This window comes from Ochotona curzoniae, unplaced genomic scaffold (assembly GCF_017591425.1).
Source record: "Ochotona curzoniae isolate NIBS_2020 unplaced genomic scaffold, NIBS_Ocur_1.0 scaffold_461, whole genome shotgun sequence".
In the NCBI taxonomy this organism is placed as follows: Eukaryota; Metazoa; Chordata; class Mammalia; order Lagomorpha; family Ochotonidae; genus Ochotona; species Ochotona curzoniae.
Genome location: NW_024467120.1, coordinates 12520523 through 12536061, shown reverse-complemented (window position 1 = coordinate 12536061; position 15539 = coordinate 12520523). Strand labels below are relative to the sequence as shown.

At 43.4% G+C, this 15539-nt stretch overlaps 1 protein-coding gene across 1 annotated transcript; it reads left to right on the top strand.

The window, feature by feature from the left end:
- Nucleotides 1–721: 721 nt before the first annotated feature.
- On the top strand, nucleotides 722–1678 carry LOC121147768 (olfactory receptor 2B6-like). Its single transcript, XM_040967669.1, has one exon. It carries the CDS (start codon nucleotides 722–724, stop codon nucleotides 1676–1678), a length of 957 nt encoding a protein of 318 aa, XP_040823603.1.
- Nucleotides 1679–15539: the final 13861 nt, after the last annotated feature.

Below are 15539 nucleotides of genomic sequence, written 5' to 3'. Positions count from 1 at the left end.
AAAGTTCAAAAGCACACAGACACACATACTTGTCAATTGTTGGACTCTATCCAACTATACCAATGCAAACTGATACTCAAATATTCACATATTTGATTTAATTCCAAATAGCTGATGAAGATGCATTTCAACACAAGTTATCTTACTGTCCCAGATATGTCTCTTCCACTAACTACTTGCAGTTGAGTAAAGCTTTCTTCATAACTCTCATAGATCCAGGTTGTTTCCGCCTTTCTCTAGTAATATTACCAACTCAATATTGGAACTCTTGTCAACGTTTCAATGACGTCTGCTGGCACTGATTCTGAACAGAGCTTACGTTGCCCCTACTCTGTCAAGCTACACGGTGGAATTCAGTTTCACAGCCTGACGGCCTCCTTAGCACACTTTTATACAGGCTAGAGTTTAACAGACATTATGTTAGAGTTTTGAAGATGCAATCACTTCTACTTTTTAATAATCATTAGGACAAGCAGATACTTACTGTCATGCTTATTGTTCTGAATAGGAATCTCAGGCTCAGAATAATTGTGAAATGCAATAAACTTTAATTTGTAGTGCTATCAAGGAAAATATAACCATCTGATACCAGCTCCTTCACATTATTTAACTCAGTTACTCAATGATATTGTTAATGACCAACCAATGACTATTTTATTACTCTTCATTTCTCCATCCTTTTACCACTATGTTCCATTAGGGGGCAAAAAATTTAAACACAATGGCACTGACTAATGAGAGCTACCCTGAAGAGTTCATTCTACTTGGCTTTGCTGACCGACCTTGGCTCCAGCTCCCTCTCTTCACTGTTCTTCTCATCACATACCCCATGGCCTTGCTGGGAAATATCGCCATCATCCTGGTGTCCAGCTTAGACCCCCGGCTCCACAGCCCCATGTATTTCTTCCTCACCAACCTCTCCTTCTTGGACATGTGTTACACCACCAGCATTGTCCCTCAGATGCTGTTCAACCTGGGAACCTCTAAGGAGACAATTAGCTATGTGGGCTGTGCGATTCAGCTTTATATCTTCACCCTAATGGGGGGCACCGAGTGTCTGCTCTTGGCTGTTATGTCGTTTGATCGCTATGTGGCCATCTGTAGACCTCTGCACTACACCCTCATCATGAATCGGCACATCTGTATCCTGTTAGCGTCCATTGTGTGGTTGAGTGGAATCACCTATGCAGTCTCAGAGGCCACCCTCACACTGCAGCTGCCCCTGTGTGGTGTCAATACGTTGGATCACTTACTCTGTGAAGTCCCATTTCTGATCAAGATAGCCTGTGGTGACAAGAGGGCTAATGAGCTGATACTCACTGTGGCGTGCTTTTTTATGGCAGCTATTTCTTTAGGCTTCATCATTGTTTCCTATGCTCTCATTGGACGTGCTATATTTAAGATTAAGTCTGAAGGACGAAAAAAAGCCTTTGGAACATGTTCCTCTCATCTCATTGTAGTTGTCTTATTTTATGGACCAGGCATTAGTATGTACCTTCAGCCCCCTTCTTCCATCTCAAGGGACCAGCCCAAGTTCATGGCTCTCTTCTATGGAGTGGTGACTCCAACACTCAATCCCTTCATCTACACCCTGAGGAACAAGGATGTAAAAGAAGCATTAGGAAACCTAATGAGAAGTATTTTCAGTTCCAAGTCATGCTTCTTAAACATCAAATGAAATTATTTGACGCATAGAGAACCTTTGAATGGGTTTTTCTAGGAAATGATTCTTGATTTACAATCGAATTTCATGCTACGTGTCTTTCTTGCAAAATATTTCATGTTTATTTTTCCTTTTAGTCATATTAGGCTAGGATTATACTCAGTTAATATTCACCAAAATGATCACTGATTTCTAAAAGTACATTAAAACACTTCTTTTTTGCCAACACTGAGATAGAAAGTACATTAAGTGGTAAATATATGATATGAATTCAAATTTGTCAGCATGCAACAACACGGACTGCAGCGTGTCATCTAAGAAACATTATCTCATTCTTCAACTTGCCCTGTACCTCAGTAAGTATCCTAATTTCACTGTAAACTCAGTGTGAGGCCCAGTATGTTTTTGAAGAATAATGTATTTATCATCCTCAATTCATACAGAATATGGTAGATTTCATAGCCCAAATCCCCTTCTGTGACATATTGGGCGTCATTTTTTGTAGTGAGTTAAAGTTTTGGGAATGGGAGGAAAACAAAAAGCTGTGCACGCCCTAAGCCGTGAGTGACCTCATTTCTGGCTCAGTGCATTATGCTGACTGTACAGGGAAAACAGTACTAATTGACATCCTACAAATTCCATACACAATAGGGCAGGTGGAACAGACCTAACAGCCAACAGATCCAGAATGCACCAATACCACCTCAAGAGCCATCTTGTACAGTGTGGAAAAGGCTGTGAGACTGGAGGGACAACAATGAGTGGCATGTGCACTAAGCTAGGAGCAAACTCACTTCCAGCTCAGTACATTGCACTGGTCCCATAAAGAAAATAGCATTTACTTACAAGTCCAACCAAAAACAGGTCTGTGCAGCTCTCAGAACTAACAGCCAGCAAGTTCCAGCAATATTAGCACCACCAACACCAACCCAACTATTTAGGACACCTGGTGTCTCCCGAATCCTGGAAACTGCTCATATCAAAAGTGGGAGAAAGATTTTACAGGCAACAGTGCAGCAACAGCACAGGATCATGGGAGGTGGCGGGTGGAGAGCCATGAAAGAAACTGGGGTTATAGAATCTCTGGTGGAAGTCTAACACAAGAGTCCAGACCTGAAACTCACTGGAGGGAGTGGCACAAGTGGCTACAAATGAAGAACTGGGTGTCAAATATAACCAGTGAAATCAGTCTATAGACCAGTGGGTGACACAGCTTTGAAACCTGCCCTAAGGAGAAGAATCTGCTCACCAGACGTGCAATGACGAAGAGCAAAAGAAGAAACAAAGGCACAATAAGTATTATTGAAGATTTCCCTGCAAAAAAGCAAAAGTCTTTGCCAAACTCAGAGTTAACTGAGGAACACAATGAAGAAATAGGGGATAAAGGAATTTTAAAATTTGTTATAAAGCTTAATCGAGAGCAAGAAGCACATACAGAAATTTAAGGAATATGTCCCATAGTAGTAGCAAGAGTAATAATCAGGCACAATAATGGGAAATGAAAAACACAATGAACAAATTAAAAATTGAGTAAAAAACCCTCAAAAATAGAATGAATGAGGCAGAAGAAAGAATCTCAGAAATGAAGATATTTCTTACCACAATAGGGAAACAATCAAAAAGCTGCAAGTGGAGCTCAGTCATGTTAAAAATAAATTTTAAAAAGTATTCAAGAATTAAGAGACACTATTTAAAAGGCCAAATATAGGAGTTATATGAGTTCCAGAAGGTGTAAAAAGAGAATCTGGGATTAAAGATGTATCCAAAGAAACAATACAGGAAAACTTCCCTAATCTGTAAAAAGAATTGGGAAACAACATGCAAGAGGGGCACAGAATCCCCTAAGATTGAACAAAAGTGATCTTCACCAAGATGCATGATAATCAGGCTCTCTTTTTCTGAAATCAAGGAAAAAAAAATCCTTAAATATGAACATGAAGAAATCTACATATAGAGAAACCACAAACAAAAAAATCTGACAGGCACAGTGCAGTGGCCTACTGGAAAAAGTCCTCACTTTGAATGCACTGGGATCCCATAGGGGCACCAGTTCTAATTCCGGTAGTTCCATTTCCCATCCAGCTCCCTGCTTGTAGCCTGGGAACGCAGTCAAGGATGCCACAAAGCCTTGGGATTCTATACCCGCATGGGAGACCTGAAGGAATTTTCTGGCACCTGGCTTCAGATCGGCGCAGCACCAGCCATTGCGGTCAGTTGGGGAGTGAATCACCAGATGGAAGATCTTCCTCTTTGTCTCTCATCTCTGTGCATATATGACTTTCCAATAAAATAAATTAATATTTTTAATTGACATATAGAGAAACCCCAATTAGATTCACAGCTCACCTCTCAGAGGAAGTTACAGGCATGAAGAAATTGGAACAATATATTTTGGGTTCTAAAAACAAAAAAATGTCATCCCAGAATTATGTACATAGCAAAGATTTCCTTTGGACATTGGCAGGGTGACATCATTCTTGGACTGGCGAAAACAGCAATATTTCAGAACTATCCAAACCACTTGAACAGAATCCTCAGAATATGTACACATTGAGACCCTGGGTTGATATAAGTTGGCGGTTCCTTATCTCTCAGTACTGGGAAGTGTAGAAAGTCATGAGCAGCTTCCTGCCTTATCTCTCCCCTTACCAAAAAAAAAAAAACAAGAAATAGCAAATTTTGAAGCAATGAGTTCACCCAATTTTCCTTCCCAACCTGATAAACCACGCAATCATTATTTTAAAATAATATTTTTTAAAAAGGAAAGAAAAAATACCTTTCACAATAAAAAAAAAACAGTTCTAATATTCTTCTATCCATGCCTGCACTACAAATGATATTTAAGAGTAAAGGAATGGCACCCATCAAAACCAAAGGCAAATGTGAAGGACATACAGTACAATAGCAACAGAAAATTAAATCAAACAATGCACAACCCACTTGTAGTATAACAGGGACAAATTACCACATACTTATGTTAACTGTGAAAGCAAGCATTTTAAACAGATGCATAAAATATCATAGACTAGTATACTGGATGAAAAATAAATCCCATTTATTTGTTGCCTACAGGAGACACAACTCACCAACAAAGATCAGCAAAAACTGTATCTCAACATTTCAATGTTTTTGTTTTTAGCTTCATTTCTTCTAAACAGTTTTTTATCATTAAATTCTTCACTGACTCTTAGGTTGTATAGTAGCATCATTTCTTCAAGACAATTCTTGATTTTCACTTCTTCAGCAGCACATTGGTCATTCAGCATGTTATTTAATTCATGGCATTGTAAATTTGTCTTTTAATTCCTGTTGTTGATTTTGGTTTGTGGCTTTTTATTTAAGGGGATGTACAGTCGCTGTGTAATGCAGATTATCATATGCAGATGTGAAGATACAATGCAGTGTGCATTTCTACTTCCAGATCAAACAGAGACTCCCATGGAAATTGTTACCTAGATCTTGACAATAGGATGCTGGATTCTCTGCCAGAGTTCATGCCGACAATGTCAGCATATAATTAAAAAGCAGAACAATGAACTCAAGACTGTTTCTCAAAAACTATATTATAGTAACAATAGAGAGGAATTCAGTGGGGCATGGAATGATTTAAGAAGGGGGTAAGTTTCCTCTCTGTATATCTGCCTTTCCAATAAAAATAAAATAAATCTTTATAAAAAAAAAAAAGAAGGGGGTAAGTGGATTCCAGAGCCTATGAAAGTGTATCATGCGGGTTTTAAGATGGCCGACGTAGGAGGAAGGCTGTGAGGGAGCGTCCAGTGAAAGAGGGATAGAACGCTACAGAAGCAGCAAAGAGGAACAGCAGGGAACCGCAGGGAGAGGTCCGTGAAGCTCCCTGGGACAGTGTGGAGCCAAAAAGATCCACACAACTTGGAAGAACAACGAGAACGGAGCAGGGCAAAGGTAGAGAAACCGACATCCCACTCCAGACCTGCTGAGTCACTTTTGAAAACGGCCTGACGGGAGACACGGCCAGCTCGGAGACAGGGAAATCGGAGGGATCGTCGCCGGCGGAGATCCTCAACAGCAGCAGAAGCAGACTGCAACAGCCGGACATTTGGTGAGCAAAGGGTTAACATAACAGCCTCCGCATTCCTCACCACCTGCTGAGGTTCCAGCCTCTGAGAACACGGGGCAGGGGGCAGGCAATCTGAAACTGTCGGGTCTGTGCCTTGGGAACTACGCACAGTGGTGTTTGTGGCTGAGGGGGCCCCCGGGAAGGCGCCTCGGATGTTCCTGCGCTGAGGGGGCCGGTGCGTCTCAGTGCGCAGAGGCTGCTGGCGAGGGTCTGGAGACCCCCACACCCTACCTGGTGGATGCACGAGAACACCAGAAGGTCTCTGAACGCTGCCCCGAGCGGGCTAGGCGGCCCCGCCTGCAGCAGCCACCTCCACAGCGCAGCTGTCAGGTGTCAGGAGGGCTCTGAGTTTTGGGGAAGTGTAGCGCTGTGTGTCCCTGACACGCAGGTACCACTCCCATAGTGTGAACTGCTCACTTCTTGCCTCCCACCCCGCAGTTCTGAGCGTGGGTGACCCACCAGGAGAGCTCTGAAAACTCCTGCACCACACTGACACGGTGCGAACCTGCCGTGAAATCATTATAACAGGGCGCCTGGGCCACTCCTCCGCTAAGGGCCTGTGTGGGGGAGCCACACGGGAGCAGGGGCTCTGAACACCCACACACCACGAGTGGTGGATTCACTGCACAAGAGCCACACCTGGAAAGTGCCTCACCCACAGTCCCGTGTGTGGGAGACACACCAGGTGGGCTCTGAAAAACCCTGCAGTCCCTGACACGGAGAATGCAGGGAGAAAGCACATAAAACCTTCTACGCCCTGTGGATTCCCGTGAAGGGGGCACACCCAGAGAGCGCCTCCATCCCTCCACGCCCTGGGGTGTCACACCTGTAGAAGAGGTGCCCAGAGTGTGCCTGGAATCCACTGGGCCCCCAAGGTGGTGCTCTACAGCCCCGGGCCCTGAGAACGCACCAACGGTGCCTTGAAAATTACCACGCCCGGCAACACCACGCCTGCAGGCTCCAATCTCTACAGGAAAGCACCTGACAGCCCCTCAACATACGGGTCCATTTGCCTCACCAGAATACACCAACACAATGGGAAAAACCACCAGAAAGAGTTGTGCTCCAGATGAAAGAGCCAGCACCCCACCAAACAAGGGCCAAAAGCCATTATCAATATCAGTGATACGAGATGAAGACATGGAAGTGTTACCAGCAAAGGAATTGATGAAAATAATGCTAAAATTTCTCAGAGACGTGGACACAAAGCTGGAAGACCTCCAGAACCGCATAATCACCGAAATACAACAAATCAAAACCAAACTGGATGCCCAAGATAATAAGATTGAAAGCCTCATCAACAGAATAAATGCGGCAGAGGAAAGGATCTCTGAAACAGAAGACACACAAAATGAAGGTGCCCAGCGAATTAAACAGCTGGAGACAAACCTCAGCAAAACTAATAAAATGATGCAAGAGATGAAGGATTACCTTAGAAAATTGAATATTCGGATCATCGGCCTCCCCGAGGGAGTAGAAAGAGAATCTGGGATGCAAGCAGTGCTTGATGAAATTATACAGGAAAACTTCCAAAACACTTGGAACACGAATCCACCCCGCATACAGGATGGACAGAGAACTCCCAACAGACATGATCCAAAGAGATCTTCACCCAGACACACGGTGCTCAAGTTCTACTCCAATGAAGACAAAGAAGGAATCCTGAGACAAGTACGAAGTAGAGAAAAGATCACATACAGGGGAAAACCCATCAGAATCACTGCTGACTTCTCCGAAGAGACCCTACAAGCAAGGAGAGAATGGACAAAGATCTTCCAAGTCCTGAAACAAAACAACTGTCAACCAAAAATAATCTACCCAGCAAAGATCTCATTTGTATATGAGAACGAAATCAGATACTTCAATAGCAAAGAAAAACTAGAAGAATATGTCTACACAAAACCAGCCCTGCAAAGTCTCCTTAGAAATGCGCTAGTCCCGGACAAAAAGGAGGCAAATCACAAACAAAGTTGGCAAATAAGAAGGTCTCCAAACTAAAGGCCGCACAAACAAGACAATTACATAGGAAACAACACACACACAACACAAACACATGGCAGGGCAAAATTGCAACCTCTCAATTTTAACTCTCAACACAAATGGTCTAAATTCACCAATCAAAAGACAGAGATTAATAGAATGGATCATCAAACAAGACCCAACCATCTGTTGCCTACAAGAAACGCATCTAACCAGAAAGGATGCAAAGAAACTGAAAGTGAAGGGATGGAAAAAGATATTTCACGCTAATAGACGAGAAAAAAAAGCTGGGGTAGCTATCCTAATTTCAGACGAGATAGATTTCATTCTAACTAACATCAAAAGAGACAGGGAAGGCCATTTTATACTGGTGAAAGGAATGATCCATCAAGAAGCAATCACCATCATTAATGTTTATGCACCGAATCTTAATGCACCTAGTTACGTAAAGCAATTACTTACAGACTTAAGGGAAGACATAGACACCCGCACAATTCTTGTAGGCGATCTCAACACACCTCTAACAACAATGGACAAAAACTCAACAAAGAAACAACAGAGCTCACACAAACAATAGAACAACTGGACTTAGTAGACATATATAGAACTTTTTATCCTAAGGCCACAGACTATACATTCTTCTCAGCGGTGCATGGCACCTTCTCCAGAATCGACCACATGATAGGACATAAAGCGAATCTAAACAACTTCCAAAACATTAGTATCATACCATGTACCCTCTCAGACCACCATGGGATGAAACTGGAAATCAACAACTCAAAACTCCCCAGGAAGTATAGGCACTCTTGGAAATTGAACAATATGCTATTAAACGAACAATGGGTCAGAGAAGAAATTAAAGATGAGATCAAAAAATTTATGGAAACCAATGAAAACTCTGATACAACATTCCAAAACTTGTGGGACACCGCCAAAGCAGTGCTACGAGGTAGATTCATCGCAATCGGAGCGCATGTCAAGGCCCAAGAAAGACGCCAAATACAGGAACTAACCTCACACCTCCAGGATCTGGAAAAACAGCAGCAGAAGAGTCCCACGCACAATAGGAAACAAGAAATCATCAAAACAAGGGAGGAGATAAACCAAATAGAAATCAAAAAAACTATACATAAAATCAACAAATCAAAAAGCTGGTTTTTTGAGAAAATAAACAAAATAGACACTCCACTGGCCTGATTGACCAAAAAAAAACAAGAGAAAGTGAGAATCAATAGCATTAAAGATGAAAAAGGCAACATAACAACAGACACTGCAATCATTAAGAAAATAATTAGAAATTACTACAAAGAACTGTACTCCCACAAATTTGAGGACCACCAAGAAATAGAAAAGTTCTTGGACTCCCACCACTTACCAAAACTCAGTCCGGAGGCAACTGCAGAATTAAATAAACCCATAACCGAGGTAGAGATTGAAACAGTCATCAAGGATCTCCCAACGAAAAAAAGCCCAGGCCCAGACGGCTTCACTACAGAATTCTACAAAACATTCCGAACAGAACTAACCCCAATCCTCTACAAGCTCTTCAAAACAATAGAGGAGGAAGCAACCCTCCCAAGCCCATTCTATGAAGCCAACATCACCTTAATCCCAAAACCGGACAGAGAACCATCAGAGAAGGAAAACTACAGACCTATTTCTCTGATGAACATTGATGCTAAAATTCTCAACAAAATCCTAGCCAATAGAATTCAAAAAATCATCAGACAGATCATTCATCCGGATCAAGTAGGATTCATCCCTGGAATGCAGGGATGGTTCAACATTCGGAAATCCATAAATGTTATAAACCATATCCAAAAACTGCAAAACAAGAACCACATAATAGTTTCAATAGATGCAGAAAAAGCTTTCGACAAAATCCAACACCTCTTCATGCTAAAAACTCTAGCCAAAGCAGGCATAGATGGGAAAATCCACAACATAATCAAAGCAATTTATGAAAAACCCAACGCCAGTATCATACTGAATGGAGAAAAGCTAGAACCCTTCCCACTGCGATCTGGAACAAGACAAGGGTGCCCGCTATCACCACTGCTATTCAACATAGTCCTAGAGGTACTTGCAGAGGCAATAAGACAAGAAAAAGAAATCAAAGGCATACGTATAGGAAACGAAGAAGTCAAGCTTTCACTATATGCAGATGACATAATCCTATACATAGAAAAACCAGGAGACTCAATACAGAAACTGCTAGAACTTATACGAGAGTTTGGCAGAGTGGCGGGGTACAAAATTAATGAACGAAAATCAACAGCCATAGTGTACGCAAATAACACCAAGATGGAAGTAGATCTAACCAACAGGATACCATTCAAAATAGCAGAGAGAAGTATGAAGTATTTGGGAATAAATCTAACCAAAAGCGTAGGAGACCTATTCGAAGAAAACTACAAACTATTTAAAAAGGAAATTGAACAAAACCTCAAAAGATGGAATAACATCCCGTGCTCCTGGATAGGCAAAATCAATATCATTAAAATGTCTATACTACCACAAGCAATATACATTTTCAACGCAATTCCAATCAAATTGCACAAAACATTCTTCACGGAACTGGATACAATGATTCAAAAGTTCATCTGGAAACACAAAAAACCACGAATAGCTAGAACCATCCTGAAAAATAAGAAGTTAGCAGGGGGAATCACAATCCCGGACCTCTGGACATACTATAGAGCAGTGGTTATCAAAACAGCCTGGTACTGGCACAAAGACAGAAAGGAAGATCAATGGAATAGAATAGAAGCACCAAAAGGGAACCCACACAAATACAGCCAATTAATCTTTGACAAAAAGACCAATGACAGCTCAAGCAAGTGGGAAGGCCTCTTTAGTAAATGTTGTTGGGACAACTGGCTGATAGCCTGTAGAAACAAAAAAATAGACCCACATCTATCACCATACACTAAGATCCAATCTACATGGATAAAAGACCTAAACCTACATCCAGAAACCTTCAAACTCTTGCAAGAAAATGTAGGAAATACCCTGCAAGACCTAGGAGTAGGTCCCGACTTTCTAAGAAGGACACCAAAAGCAATAGCAGTTGAGAACAGAATAAACAAATGGGACCTCATCAAACTAAGAAGCTTCTGTACAGCAAGGGAAACAATCAACAAAGTAAAAAAGCAACCCACAGAGTGGGAGAAGATCTTTGCACACGATATAGGCGATAGGGGGCTAATTTCCAGGATATACAAAGAACTTCAAAACAACCAAAAAACCAAAACAAACAAGCCACTCAAGAAATGGGCATGGGAAATGGGCAAACAATTCACAAAGGAACAAGTCCAAACGGCAAACAAACATATGAAAAAATGTTCCAGCTCCCTAGCAATAAGGGAAATCCAAATTAAAACATCGATGAGGTACCACCTAACACCAGTAAGATTGGCCCACATAAACAAGAACACCAACGACGCTTGCTGGCGAGGATGCGGGGAAAAGGGAACCCTACTCCACTGCTGGTGGAGCTGCAAATTGGTACAGCCTTTATGGAAATCAGTCTGGAGAACACTCAAACAACTCAAAATCTGCATACCATATGACCCAGCAATAGCACTCCTAGGAATATATCCAAAACACCTGTTTTACGACAAACCAACATGCATCCCTATGTTCATTGCAGCACAATCAGTAATTGCAAAAACATGGAAGCAACCGAAATGCCCATCAGCAGAAGATTGGATAAGAAAGCTTTGGTTCATCTACTCCATGGAATACTACTCAGCTATTAAAAAAAACAAAATGCAGTTCTTTGTGGCTAAATGGGCACAACTGGAAACTATAATGCTAAGGGAAATGAGCGAATCCCAAAAGATTAGATACCACATGTTTGCCTTGATTTAACCTGTAATTTTTTGTTTGGTTGTTTGTTATTTTTTGAACCTGTCATTGATACTGTCTCAACCCAGATGTTTCGAAGAAGGGAACTTGCATTATTTTTAACATATTGTTTACCCAATACTATGTCAATTAATTCCATAATGTTGTATATTGATACTGAGGCCTTGTTGGGGCTTTTAACTGACCGGATCTTTACTCTGTTAGACCTATCTTCAGACCATAGAAGGTCTCCCCAAGAGGCCACTGAACTTATCTGGACAATAAGACGCTGAACTTTATGCTAGGCAAGTGTTTGCAAGCAATGAATCTCAACTGAACTTGAACTATGGTTATGCAACAAGGTGGAGGAATCCACCATGGGGGGAGGGGTATGGGAGGGGTGGGGGGAATCCCCAGTGCCTATAAAACTGTACTACATAATACAATGTAAGCAACAATAAAAAAATAAATAAATAAAAATAAATAAAAATAAAAATAAAAAAGGCCAACAGAAGGCTAAAACATTAAAAAAAAAAAAAGAAAGTGTATCATGCAGTAATTTAAAAAGGAAATATATATATATATATGTTTCAGTATTCATATACTGAACTAGCAAAAAATGGTTCCGAATTTTTAAAAATCCAGAGAAATAAGAATATATCAAAGTCCCATCCATTGAAACAATACGCTTAAAATGCCCATCTTAATAAAACAAAACACTCCATGCTCGGACCCCTGACTCCAGCCACTGCAGGCTTGTGGTGAGCTGTTCCTGGACCTGCCTGAGCTGAGGGACTGCTCACTTCAGGGTGAGTATACTGAGGGGGGAAGTCTCAGGGGCTGTGCAAGCCTGGGGCCCACCTGCTGCCACCATTGAACAGTGGATGGGATTGGGGAGAGGCGCTACCTTGGACCTGGAGGTTGAAACTTCTGGCAGCCTGCTGGCTGCTGGTGGGTGCCAGGCTAGGGTGTCTCCATACTCAGATCCCTAACTCCAGCCACTGCATACACATGGTCAGCTGTCCCTGGGTAGCCAGTGCGTCATTTGGGGCCAGGCTCTGCCTGTTGGCCGCATGGCCAGGAACTCTGGGATTTTGGTTCTTTGATTCACTGCTTAGGTAGCTCCACATTGAACCCACTGTACTTCTGGGGTGTGAATCAATCCTAAAGATTCCCAATGACAGAGTAACTTCCTTTGAAGAACTTCTAATCACTGCACAATGCTGACCTCCAAACACAAGTCCATGCAAAAGCTAAATCTCGTGGCTTGTCTAGCAGGATCATATACTATTACCTGACATGATGATGGATCAGGAGATGGGTCACATTAGGCAGGGCCATGCCATTAACTAGCACACAGGAGACCCATATCCGGGGGTACATTCTGTGGGAGATGTGTGGGCCAAACCCCATGGAAATTCTAGCCACATTGGTTAGCTCAAGAGTTGAAGTGGTGATGGACTAAGCTAGTTCTGACCAAGGAGCCTGCCATCACTCACAGGTAAAGGAACCAACAACAGTCTGGACTGGTCAAGGCAGCAGCACTTGAATGTGCATCCTGAACAGGGTATGGGGTGGGCCATGTTGCAACATTCACCAGCTCATACAAGGCCAAATGGAAGGCCAGACTGCATGGGTACTGGCCAAAAACCCAATGGCATGTATGAGAACTGGGTCTTGGAGTGGATCCAGTGGAGGAACTTGGGAAACTACCCTGGTGGGTCTTAGCTCCTACTGCTCCAGACCTGGGGGTCAGACAAGCTGGGCGAAGCAGCTCCAATGGCTGGCTAATGTGTGAATTGGGAGTGGAACAGGGTGTACCAGGCAGGACTGAGCAATCCTTAGCCCACAAGCAAAATTAGAAATCAGGATGGCGCACAGGTCATGCTGAGCTATGCTCTTGCACCTACTGGTCTTTGTGAGCTAGGGACGCTAAACCACAGTGTCAAAGGCAGGCGTCAGGACAGGTGAGGGGCTGAGCCAAGCTGAGTCAGAGCAACCACTGGCATGCACATGATCTATGGCTGGGAACACGCCCAGGAGGGGAGCTAGGGGCACACCCTGGCTGGGTTGAGGTTCCCATCAAGAGGTGCATGGTCTGGAATGGGAGCTGCGTTTTGATCAGGATACAGTTGTCATCTCCCTTGGCACAAGTATGGACTGGGACTGGACGCACCAAGCTGGGCTAGACTCCAACACCATCTGGTTCTCTGGAGGACCCTGGTAGATGTAGGACGGACTAGGCTAGGTCTCAGCCCCTACTGAGCCATGTGTGAACTGTTTTTAGGTATGGATGAGCTGTGACTGGGCTGAAATATCCAACAGCAAGAACCAGATTGGGTTGAAGGCCAGTCAGGAAAAGCCACTGTTCCTGCTAGGACAGGAGGTGAACTGAGTAGGACTGGCTCATGGACCCACTGGTATGCACGAAATCTGGCATTGGGAGAGGTTCTGATGGAGGAGCCTGGGCAACTCCTCTGACAGGACACGGACCTGGCAGGTAAACACAAGAAGCAAGATAGGAAACAGCCCAAAACATGCCATGGAAAGTTTCCCACTGGCATACATTTGGCATGGGTCAGGAGCCGACCAGGCTGAATCAGTTCCCATCATCCACAGGCAAATCTGAGCACCAAAACAGTGTGGATTGAGCCAGGTTTGGTCGTGACAAAAACCAGTGCACATTACAGAATGCAAAGGTGAGGTTACCTGCACCTGACGTGACTGCAGCACCCAACCAGCACACGTGAGAACCAGGAAGGCAGAAGGCAAGCCGGCAGGGAGAATATGAGGGTTCTCCCCTGCTGGACAACTACTCCTACTGGAAAGTGTGTGTTAGGATGGAGGCAGACCAGACTAAGCAGGGCTACAACACCTGTAGGCCTCATGTGGACTAGATCAGGGAAAAGTCAGGCTGGACTGATTATTCTTATTTGTGCAAACAAAATTAGAGTGGGTAGGTGCTGTTTGGGCTTAGTCACAGCATCAGCGGGCAGCACCTGGCACTGGGGGCTAATTCTGTCAAGTCAAACCACAGAACCACCTGGAGAGTGCATAATCCAGGAGTGAGAGTTGCCTAGGAGGGAAATAGTGGGCTCCTCCCTCTTGAGTTACCACTCACACAAGAGGGCATGAAAACTAGGACAGGGATTGGGGTGGCTAGACAGAAAGACACCCAACATGATCTTAGTGGGCTGGACAGTTGAGCTGGTTAGATGGAACTATGCTTCAATGTCCATTGACATGTATGAGAGCTGAATGGGATGTGGGACAGACTGGACTAGTCTGCTACACATACTGGCAAACCAGGGCAGGGAGCGGGCCTGGTGGGGTTATTGTGGGTCTTTCCCACTAGGCTACAGCTCCCACTGGTTTATGTGAGGGCCCGGTGTTGCTGGGCAGAACCAGGCTGGATTGCAACAACCATTGGTTCCAGTGGAAGACAGGGCTAGAAACAACTGACCCAGCAATTGCAACCACCAGCTGATTGGGGTGATGGACTGTGCCAGACCCTGTTCTTGCTAGTTCATACAAGAATCTGGTCTGGGAACACCTCAGACAAAGTCTCTTTGGAGATCTCCCCAACTGATCTCTTGGACTCAGAACCCTAACCATGAAAAGACAGAGGACAGAACAAGTCAATCAACCACCTCAGCCATATGTTGGCAGTGAAAAACTGGGAAAACAGAGACTCTAAGATGGACTATGTCAATCAGTGGATTCTTCAACAACTTCACTGTGCTTAGAATGTTGAGATTGGCAGCAATTCATAACTGGTGAACCTCAAAACCACTTGAGCATATCGCACATCAGGGACATGGGGTCAGTGGGGAACTGGGTGGGTCTTCTCCCTTAATATTCCCCTTTACCTCAGATACATGAGGGAAACAATGTGAAAATAATAGTCTTGCCTACTTTCCTGTAGCCCTTGAACCTTTTTACTCCAATTAA

Bases quoted from the DNA above. Each gene is read 5' to 3' on its own strand.
- LOC121147768 (XM_040967669.1), top strand. From the start codon at position 722: ATGGCACTGACTAATGAGAGCTACCCTGAAGAGTTCATTCTACTTGGC.